At 46.8% G+C, this 11,552-nt stretch overlaps 1 protein-coding gene across 2 annotated transcripts in view; it reads left to right on the plus strand.

Moving 5' to 3' along the window:
- LOC102568629 (UDP-glucuronosyltransferase 2C1) overlaps positions 1-11,552 on the plus strand; it is a 77,351-nt gene that overhangs the window by 6,130 nt on the left and 59,669 nt on the right. For both annotated transcript variants that reach the window (XM_059722176.1, XM_059722175.1), the window contains exon 3: positions 244-2,306. In XM_059722176.1, the coding sequence (XP_059578159.1) occupies positions 244-2,306 (2,063 nt within the window). The remainder of the gene's footprint in view (positions 1-243; positions 2,307-11,552) is intronic.

The following is an 11,552-nucleotide window of genomic DNA, read 5'->3' on the forward strand; positions in this document are numbered from 1 at the left end:
TTCTTAATAATCTAAATTATTGTTAACAGTATGCTATCAAAAAACTATTCTATTTCAGGGTAATAATAAACATGCTCACTACATTTCTTTGAATGTGCTTTACTGTATTGGCTTGTGTGGGGTACTAACCAGACTAGGTAAATAGGAATGAAGGAGCAGTATAGCTAGCTATGAAACTTTCCCTTTTATTTGGAAAAATATAGGGCTGCGTTTATAGTGAGTTTAGTTTTCTGTCTTTTATAGCAAGATGAAGAAGATGCATTAAATGCTGATGCCCAGATACAAACCTCCTATGTTGAAATTCCAGAGGGAAATAAGTGGCGATGGTCACGAATACAAACTGAAGCCCAGGTGCAGACCTCAAATATTGAATTACCAGAAGAGGAGATTTCATTGGCTTTTGAAACTGAGGCCCAGGTACAAACCTCATACCTGGAATTATCTGGAGAGGAGACTTCATTGTCCTCTCAAACTGATGTCGAAGTGCAAACATCTTTTGTTGAAATACCACCTGAAGATAAGTGGCGTTGGTCAAGGCTGAACATTGAAGCTTACATGCAAACCTCAGATCTTGACCTATCAGAAGAAGAAATTGCATCACAAACAGAGGTGGAAGTACAAACATCAGCTCTTACAATACCAGAGGAAGAGACATTCTACCCCTTAGAAACTGGGACCGAGGTAGAAATTTCAGATCTTGAATGGCCAGATACAAGGGTGAAGACTTTGTTTCCATTGCATGTTGAAGCTGCAGTGCAAACTTTGTATGTAGAAATACCAGCAGGAAATAAGTGGCGTTCATCACGACTGCAAATGGAAGCCCAGGTGCAAACCTCAAGCCACGAGTCATTGAAGAAGCTTTCTTCTGTTTTGCAAACAGAAGCCCAAGTGCAGACCTCAAGCCACGAGTCATTGAAGAAGCTTTCTTCTGTTTTGCAAACAGAAGCCCAAGTGCAGACCTCAAGCCACGAGTCATTGAAGAAGCTTTCTTTTGTTTTACAAACAGAAGCCCAGGTGCAGACCTCACATCTTGCATTAACAGAAGAAAAAGAGCTTTTACCATCAGAAACTGATGTCCAAGTGCAAACCTCAAACCTTTCAATAGCAGAATCAGAGGAAGAAGAGGCTCATATACTTGTGGAAGAAGAGCCTGTCCCTACAGCTCTAGCAGAAGCAGCTGTACAAACATCAAATATAGAAATCTCAGCAGGAACCAAGTGGAGTATGTCACGACTACAAGCTGAGGCCCCAGTGCAAACTTCAGGCTTTGACTTATTGGAGAGACTTTCTCCCCTGTCCCAAACTGAGAGCCAAACACAAAGATTAAACCAGGAGTTACCAAAGAAGCTTTCTTTACACTTGCAAACTGAAGCTCAGGTGCAAAATTCAAAGCTTGCATTAGCAGGAGCAGAGGAGAAGCCTTTGTTCCTGTCACAAACTGAAGCCCAGATGCAAACCTCCAATCTTGTACTAACAAGAGTAGAAGAAGCTTCCCTTCCCCGTTCACAAACTGAGGCCCAGGTGCAAACATCCAGGCTTGCAATTCCAGAAGCAGAGGAGCTTCTCCCTACCCCACTCCAAACTGGCAATCAGTTGAAAATTTTGTACCTTGATCTACGTGAGATGGAAGACAGTGCATCCCTAGCACTATCAGAAGAGAGACCCATTTCCCCCAGACTAACTGAGGTTCAGACACAAACCTTATTTGTTGAAATACCAGTAGGCAGTAAGTGGCATTCATCACAACTGCAAGCTGACGCCCAGGTGCAAACCTCCTGTCTTGGGTTACCAGAGACAAAAGAGAAGTCTCCTTTGCTGTCACAGACTCAAATACAAAGGGAATCCTCCAGGCCACCATTACCAAAGGAAAGGAAGGAGTTTTCTTCTCCACCACAAACTGAGGTCCAGGAACAGACCTCTGAGCTTGGCTTACCAGAGATGAAAGAGGAGTCTCCTTCCCTCTTGCACACTGAGATCCAAGGCAAAACCTCCTGGCTTGAAATAACAGAAGAGGAAGAATTGGCTCTGCCCACCCCCAAGACTGAAATGCAAGAAGCCAAGAAGTTGAATGAAGAGTCAAAGGAGAAGCTGGAATTGAAATCGCCACCCTCTATCTTTACTGAGGCACATGTGCAGACCTCATATGTTGAAATACCCCTGGGAAAAAAATGGCGTTCATCCCGCTTATGTACTGAAGCCCAGGTACAAACCTCACACCATGAAATCCCAGTGGCAAAGGGCAAGACTTTGCCCCCACAAGACGCTGAGATGTTTAGGAGGATCCCTGAGCGAGCAGCAACAAAAAAGTAAGTAGAATTTATTTTTTTATTTTTGCCAGAATTTTCCTGTGATAAGGCTTAACATCAGTCTACCTCTGACCTTCTCATTTAGTCTAAAATTTTAGGAAGTTAATGCAGTAGCAAGTTTTCTGTAGATTGGATGAATTGGGTTGAAAGAAAGCTATAAGTTTGTTGTATCATCAGCCACCTATTTAGAAACACATGCAATTTGTATAACAAAACATTTTTGTATTTGTCCTTGGACCTATTTTGTTCAACATCTTCATTAATGATGTAGACATTGGTATCAGAAGCAGACTGGCCAACTTCACTGGTGATACCAAACTCTGGGGTAAAGCATCCACACCTGAGGACAGGAGGGCGATCCAGACTGACCTTGACAGGCTCAGGAAATGGGCGGGTGAGAACCTGTTGGTATTTAGCACCAAAAAATGCAAGGTTCTCTACCTTAGGAGGAAAAATCTGCAGCATGCTTATAGACTCAGCAGTGCTACGCTGGCTAGCACTAAGGATGAAAGGGACTTGGGGGTCATGATTGACCACAAGATGAACATGAGCTCTCAATGTGATGTGGCTGCTACTAAAGCGAGCAAAATGCTGGCTTGCATCCATAGATGCTTCTCAAGCAAATCCCAGGATGTCATTCTCCTGTTGTATTCAGCCTTGGTGAGGCTGCAGCTGGAGTACTGCATCCAGTTTTGGGCTCCACAATTCAAAAAGGATGTGGAGAAGCTTGAGAGAGTCTAGAGAAGAACCACATGCATGATCAGAGGTCAGGAAAACAGACCTTATGACGAGAGGCTGAGAGTTATGGGACTCTTCAGCCTAGAAAAGTGCAGGCTCAGGGGTGATCTGATGGCCACCTATAAGTTTATAAGGGGTGTTCACCAGCATCTGGGAGAATGTCTGTTCACCAGAGCACCCCAAGGGATGACAAGTTCGAGCGGTTATAAACTCCAAAACCGTTTCAGGCTGGACATAAGGGAGAACTTCTTTACTGTCTGACCCCCCCAAGGTCTGGAAAAGCCTGCCACTGGAGGTGGTTCAAGCACCTACTTTGAATGCCTTCAAGAGAAATCTGGATGTTTATCTTGCTGGGATCCTATGATCACAGCTGACTTCCTGCCTCTGGGGCAGGGGACTGGACTTGATGATCTTCTGAGGTCCCTTCCAGCCCTAATGTCTATGAAATCTATGAATTTGTAGCTTCACTGACTTTTTAAGGCCAGAATGGCCTTTAGACCATGTTTTATTGTACCTCTTAGGTACGGTGGACCATTAAACTTAACCCAGGTATCCCTGTATGGGTGTATCTATGTGTGCAATTAACATGCCTGAATTTTCTGAACAGAAAATTTAAGAGGACCTGCCTTGCTGTGCCCCCCTGCAGCAGCCAGGGGGAGGTCCAGGTTTCTCCAGGTGTCAGACCTGGGCTGGCAGGGCCCCTGGGGTCTGGCCTGGATCTCCACAGGGTGGGGGAGAACTGTCCCAGTTGCTGGGAAGCTGCCTCCCAGCCATGTGGAGATTGGGACCTGTCCCAATCTCCATGTGGCTGGAATAGCTGTCCTGATCATGTGGAGATCAGGATCTCCATGCGGCTGGGAGGCAGATGCCTGGTAGCTGGGTTGCGTCCCAATCTCCACTTGGCTGGAAGACAGCATCCCACTGAGCCAGGACAGCTCTCCCCATCCCCTTTGACCCCCTGCTGCCTAGATTCACCAGGAGCAATTTGCTCCCAGTCAGTGTCTATATGTGAAGTATAGCGCATTAGTTAATGTCCTGTTTTTCTAGTACCTGTATCTACAGGGGAGACTGGGGCCAGCATCTGTGCTGGCCTCGGCAGCCTTATTTAGAGTCCTAGGGGCCTCCTGGGGCAGCAGTGGTGCCAAGCCAGTCTCTCAGAGCCTGGCCAGCAGCCAGAGTGTGGCTCTGGCTTGCCAGGCTCTGGTTTCTGGTAGTGCATACTGTTGCCATGTGCACCATGCCACTTTTTTCAGCAGATGTTTTTTTTGATACCAGGATCTCTCAGTGTAAAAAAAACAAACAACAACCCCAAAACTGCTGCCCTGCAAACTAACAGTACAATGCATAGGTGCCCCATGTGGTGTGCGGTCCCTCAGACAGCTTTGAGGCACTATAAACTGCACGTGAGTGCTCATAAGGATGCACCTTTTGAGTCCACTACCTTATATTTGGTTAATGTGTAAATTGGGTTTGACTAAAGCATGTTCTGCTGAAAGGCATCTAATCTGAATATGAAAAAAATCAAGAGGTACAGAATCTAGATGCTGACATCTACTGTTGGTATCAGGGGTTGTTGGGGTCTCACAGGAAGAGTTGGATGTGGTCAGGATGTAGATGAGAGAATCTGTAAGTGAACGGGTAACCTTGCTAGAGGGAGTATTGAACCAACATACCAGGATCATTTTGGGAGGAACTATGCTGCTATCTTCTTTGGAGACTTTCATTATTTCTATGCTATGAACCTACTCCATTAAAGGGTTGAATACCTGTTCCTCAGCCATATGCAAATTAATGCACAGGCCAGTGAGACCTGAGCCTATTGGTGGGGTTTATTAGAAAAATATATCTCTATATATACATAAAATGTATATATATATCTACACTCCTAGTCATACACCAAAGGGAAAACCATAAACCTGTCACAAAATCCGCAACCGTGCATCCGTACAAAGGCCTGCTGGCCACCCAAAAGCATTACAGTATTCGCACCCGTGCACCCACGTACAAGTCCACTGGTCTCTCAAACCAGACTCCCTTCATCCCCACTCCGATGACGGGATCACAAACTTAGATCATCCCTTGTCCATGTCACTGTTGCTCTGGCTCCTGCTGGAGGACTTGCTGCTGTTGTTGATGTCGGTACAGCTGTCCTCAGATCCAGTCATCTCTGTATCCTCTTCGCTGTCACAGGCTGTTTACCCGCTGTGGCGGTGGGGTTGGAAGATCCTATGCTAAGTGTCTCTCTGCCAGGTCTATCCCTGTACCCGGCTGGCCCTCCCGCAGATGCTCTCGAAAGAGCTCCAGCAGGTCCGGGCCTACCAGGTCCCAGAAGGTCAGGTAAAATTCCTTGGGCGGGCAGGCTGTCCGACCCAGGAGTCCTACCGTTTTTGAAACTCCGGAGGGTCCTCTCGAGTTCCTCCAGTGTCCAGTCCTCCTCCAGCTGCTGCTGTTCAGCCTCCCTGAGGGTCTGGGTGAGGCTTCACAGGCACAGCTGCATGGCCTCCAGGTCTACCGGCCTTTTGGCATAGAGCTCCTGGTAGAAGGCAGCCACCATTGCTAGCATGCCATCCTTCATCCGGTGCTCTGCTCCCTCTCCGTCCCTCAGGCACATCATGGCCTCCTCCTTGCTTTTCTTCAGCCTGGAGAAGTATGCAGACACCCCTGCCCAACTGCTTTAGGCAAGTCACTGCCTGGGGCAGTAACAGTGGTGTGTAGATATGCTTGTAAGTGGATTGTTATAATGTACTGTATGGAAGCAGAATGCAGCAATGCAAATTCAAGATTTGAAAGTAATAATAAATATAAGGTACTTTTGATTTTGCTTTCAGGGATTTCTAGTACCTGTCATGGATTTTGTTTTCAGGTTTTTTTTAGCTGCTACCATGCTGGAAATTAAATAAAGAAATACATACAAATAGAGATTCTCATCTAATCATTTGACAGCAGGAACTGTGGCTTTAGGCTGAACATAAAATATCAAAAGACTCATGATAAGTTACAAATGCTACTTAGTCTGGTGACACTCAGTCTCAGCTGTGTGTAAAGGCAGTAAGCTGGCATGGCAGGGTTGAGGGCATTAAGTTATAATGGTTCTTCACAACTTGACTAGCTTCTAGGTGCAAGCCAAAATACTGATTTAGGTCCTTAAAGGCCTATAAGGCTAAAGGTCCTAGCTACCAAGTGCATGAGTTTGGTAGGTGATGAACTCTTGTCTCTTGTCCCTTGATCTGGAGATTGGAAATAGGGCAGGGTTTTGGGGCTCCCCAGTTGTCTGAAATAGGTCGAGTTAATAAAATTTTTGGACTGTATTGCCAAGCCCTCTGCATTCTGATAGATTGAATTTTTAACTGAGGCCTAAATAACAGACTGAATTTACTTAAATGTTGGCAAAGTGGGGATTGGTTATGTTAGGATTATTTATGGGTGTGTGCAGAAGTGCTCCATGCACATTATGCACATTTTACAGCACTGTAATTTAGACCACTTTTTATAGCACTATAAAGTTACAGTGCTTTTAAACATGACAGAAGTACGGTGTTGGGGGGGGGGGGGGGGAGGGGAAGGGCCTTGGAGCCTCCCTGCACTTTCTAGGCTATGAGGCAGGGAGTGCTCCGCAGCCTCCTGGGGCTTCTCCACTGGTGAGAAATTTGACCAGCATACAGAAGTTATTTCAAGTGCTGTTGGTTGCTAAAGTGCTGTAAAATTCGGTGCTTCAAATTTAATACCTCATTTAACAAGGTTTAATTTAAAGTGCTGTACCCATTTTTAAAGTGCTGTAAAGCCATCTACTTCTGTTAAGTCATGGCAATAAAGTGCTTTAAATGGTGAAAAAGGCAACTGCTGTACAAACCTAATGAGCTCAGTGGCATTAGGCAATAGCGTTATTTTTTCTGAAATTAGTACTAAATTAGAAATAGAAATAAAATAAATGTATCCAATTACTTAATTGCTTTCAAGATTTCATAGACTTCAGGGCTGGAAGGGATCTCATAAGATCAGGTCCAGCTCCCTGCCCAAGGAACCGGAAGTCAGTTAGGGTTAAAGGATCCCAGCAAGATAAGCGTCCACATGTTTCTTAAAAGTGTCCACAGTAGGGACTTGCACCACCTCTGGGGGGGATCTGTTCCAGCACCTTGGGGGCTCAGACAGTAAAGAAGTTTTTCCTTATGTCTAGACTAAACCGGTTTTGCAGGAGTTTGTGACCATTGGACCTTGTCATCCCTTGGGTGCTCTGGTGAACAAGCATTTTCCCAGATCCTGATGCACACCCCTTATGTACTTATGGGCTGCCACCAAGTCACCCCTGAGCCTTTTCTTCTCCAGGCCGAAGAGTCCCATAGCTCACAGCTTCTCTTCATAAGGACTGTTTTCCTGCCCTCTGATCATGCACGTGGCTCTTCTCTGGACTCTTTCAACCTTCTCTACATCCTTCCTACATTGTAGAGCCCAAAATTGGATGCAGTACTCTAGCTGTGACCTCACCAAGGCCAAATACAGTGGGAGGATGACATCTTGGGTCTTGCTTAAGATGGATTGGTAGATGCAAACCAGAGTTTTGTTCGCTTTGCCAGCTGTGGTATTGCCCTGATGGCTCATATTCATCTTGTGGTCAATCACGACCCCTACGTCTCTTTCGGTCATGGTGTTAGTGAGTGTAACGCTGCTGAGCCTATAAGTGTAATGCGGGCTTTTTTCCCCTGAGGTGGAGCACCTTGCATTTCTCTGCATTGAATGCCATCAGGTTTTCATCTGCCCACCTTGCAAGCCTGTCGAGGTCAGCCTGGATCACCAGCCTATCCTTAACTGTGGATACTCTTCACCAAAGTTCGGTGTCATCAGCGAACTTAGCCAGTCCACTTCTGACATGTGTGTCCAGATCATTTATAAAGATGTTAAAGAGTACAAGTCCAAAAACAGAGCCTTGGGGACGCCACTACTCCCTGAGTGCCATGTTCATTCAGTTCCATACTCTCTGGGTCCGACTTTGGAGCCAGTTCCCCGCCATTGGACTGTGGAATAGTCTAGGCCGCAGTTGCTCAGCTTTTCCATGAGGACATCATGGGACACCAGGTCAAAGGCTTTTTTAAAGTCCAAATATATGATATCAACCTCTTCCCTTTTGCCCACTTAAAAATTATGTATATTAGTCATTATTATTATGGTTGATTTATTTCTGAAGAGTCAATTTTTCCTGCCTTTAGAATGACCTGAATTATACCAGTTAGCTGGTATTTCCCTACCAGTACTTTATCCTTTTCTAGTTCCTCAGTAGATTTCATAGACATTAGGGCTGGAAGGGACCTCGGAAGATCATCGAGTCCAGCCCCCTGCCCAAAGGGCAGGAAGTCAGCTGCAGTCATAGGATCCCAGCAAGATGAGCATCCAGTTTGCTCTTGAAGGTGTTCAATGTAGGCGCTTGAACCACCTCTGGTGGCAGGCTGTTCCAGACCTTGGGGGCTTGGACAGTAAAGAAATTCTTCCTTATGTCCAGCCTGAAACGGTCTTGTAGTAGTTTATAACCGCTCAACCTTGTCATCCCCTGGGGCGCTCTGGTGAACAAATGTTTCCCCAGGTACTGGTGGTCACCCCTAATAAACTTATAGGTGGCCATCAGATCACCCCTGAGCCTGCGCTTTTCTAGGCTAAAGAGCCCCATGGCTCTCAGCCTGTCATCGTAGGGTCTGCTTCCCTGACCTCTGATCATGCGCGTGACTCTCTCAAGCTTCTCCACATCCTTTTTGAATCGTGGAGCCCAAAACTGGATGCAGTACTCCAGCTGCGGCCTCACCAAGGCCGAGTACAAGGGGAGAATGACGTCCCGGGATTTGCTTGAGAAGCATCTATGGATGCAAGCTGGCGTTTTGGTCGCTTTACTAGCCGCAGCATCGCATTGCAGGCTCATGTTCATCTTGTGGTCAATGATGACCCCCAAGTCTCTTTCTTCCATAGTGCTAGCCAGCATAGCGCTGCCGAGCCTATAAGGATGCTGCGGGTTTTTCTTTCCAAGGTGGAGAACCTTGCATTTATCGGTATTGAACACCATCAGATTCTTGTCCGCCCACTTGCTGAGCCTGTCCAGGTCAGCCTGGATCACCCGCCTGTCTTCTGGTGTGGATGCTTTGCCCCAAAGTTTGGTGTCATCGGTGAACTTGGCCAGTCCGCGTCTGACTCCAGTATCCACATTGTTAATGAAGACGTTGAACAATATGGGTCCAAGGACAGAGCCTTGGGGGACCCCACTGGTCACAGGACACCATGAGTGACTTTCATCAATTACTACCCTCTGGGTCCGACCACGGAGCCAATTTTCCAGCCAGTGGATTGTGGTGGACCCAAGGCGACAATTGGCCAGTTTCGCCAAGAGGTGATCATGGGACACCAGATTGAAGGCTTTTTTCAAGTCAAGATATATGACATCAATCTCATCTCCCTTGTCCAGGTGATAGGTCACCTGGTCATAGAAGGAACTGAGATTGGTCAAGCAAGACCTACCCGTGACAAACCCATGCTGGCTATCCCTTAAGATGTTGGCGTCGGCCAGTCCATTAAGGATGGCCTCTTTAATAAACTTTTCTAAGATCTTCCCTGGGATAGAAGTCAGGCTGATGGGTCTATAGTTAGCTGGATCCACTTTCCTCCCTTTCTTGAAGATAGGCACCACATTGGCCTTCTTCCAGTCTCAGGCACTACACCAGAGCGCCAAGAGTTTTCAAAGATCCGTGCTAGAGGCTGGGCTATGATGCTCGCCAGCTCCTTGAGTACCCTGGGGTGTAGATTGTCAGGGCCGGCTGACTTGAAGGTGTCCAGCTTCTCAAGATGTTCCTTCACGAGGTCAGCATTAATGCAGGGCAGGGGATCACCCTTATCCGGACTTCCCTGTCCCGTAGTGGGCACGGGCGTCCCATGGGACTGATGAAAGACCGACGCAAAGTACCCATTTAATAGGTTGGCTTTTTCCTGGGCGTCAGTTGTCAGTTGCCCTATCTGGTTCATCAGGGGTCCAATGTTGCCCCTGCTTTTCCTCCGGCTCCCCACATATCTGAAAAAGGACTTTTTATTGTCCTTGATGCTCAAAGCTAGTTGGAGTTCAGTTGCAGCCTTGGCTTTCCTGGTATGCTCCCTGCAGGACCGGACCAGTGCAGAATAATCCTCCTTGGAGGTGACTCCCATCCTCCATCCTTTGTAGGCCTTTCTTTTTAGCCTCAAGAGGTCTGCTAGGTCCCTGGAGAGCCAGGGGGGCTGCTGTCCCTCTTGCTGCCTTTCCTCCGAGATGGAATAGACTTAGCTTGTGCATTGAGGATCGCTCCCTTGAGGAGCAACCGCTCTTCTTGAACTCCCCTCTCCCTGGGGTCATGGTCCCTTAGGGCCCCACTGACAAGCTTCCTGAGCTTGTCACAGTTGGCTTTCCTGAAGTCAAGGACTTATGTGTTGCTGACTGACTTGCCAGCTTTTCAGCAGATGGTGAAGGTGATCAGCTCATGGTCGCTGTCACCCAGCTTCCCATCGATCACTAGGTTGCCGACTAGGTTATCCCCAGTAGCCGGTACCAGGTCGAGCAGTGCTTTGCCTCTCGTTGGCCCGTAGACTTCTTGAGTCAGGTAGAAGTCATCCACGAATGAGAGGAAGCTTTGCGACTGCTCGGATTTTGCTGAGTGATCCTCCCACGAGATGTCCAGGTAATTGAAGTCACCAATGACAACCATGGTCCTGGAGCATGCGGCCTCAACCAGTTCCCGGGCAAACTCCTGGTCAAGCTCAGGACTTTGGGTGGGAGGTCTGTAGTAGACTCCCACCATTGTGTCCCCTGTGCCATGTTCCCCATGGATTTTAACCCAGAGGGTCTCCAGTCGTCCACCCTGGTTGCCAATATCGGCTTGCAGGGACGTGTAGCTTTCCTTAACGTAGAAAGCTACACCCCCACCCCTTCTATCTACATGATCCCTCCTATACAGGGTATAGCCATCTATACCCGTGGTCCAGTCATGGGTGGAGTCCCACCAGGTCTCCGTTATCCCTATGACATCATAATTATTTATTTATTTACTCAAAATGGGCTTATTTATTCAAAATGGGATTATTTATTTATTTATTCAAAATGGGCAGTTTGAGAGTTTTGTCAAGTACAGATCAGTTAGAAGAAGAAACATTCATCCATAGGTCCTGGAAAGCACAAGCATTTGCCTGTAACCAGCTCCATAAATCACAACAGGTTTGGTAGCCACTTTCATAGAGTGAATCCATGAAATTTGCCCATCTAGTCTCAGCATTTGCATATATGAGGAATGAGGGTTTCAGAGCTGCTTAGGGGATTTGGATACCTAAGCCACGTTAATTTTAGACACAGCTGTGAGTTGACAGTTGAAAAGTCTCAGCCAAGGTATCTCACAGTAGACCTACCCAAACATCCCCCCTGCCCTAAGTGGTTCCACCTGGTGGTTGAAGAGGAACACCTATTACAAGGCAGAGAGAATTGCACCCATTTCTTTTATTGTTGTTTGTTTTTCCATT

This window comes from Alligator mississippiensis, chromosome 2, assembly GCF_030867095.1.
Source record: "Alligator mississippiensis isolate rAllMis1 chromosome 2, rAllMis1, whole genome shotgun sequence".
NCBI lineage: Eukaryota > Metazoa > Chordata > Crocodylia > Alligatoridae > Alligator > Alligator mississippiensis.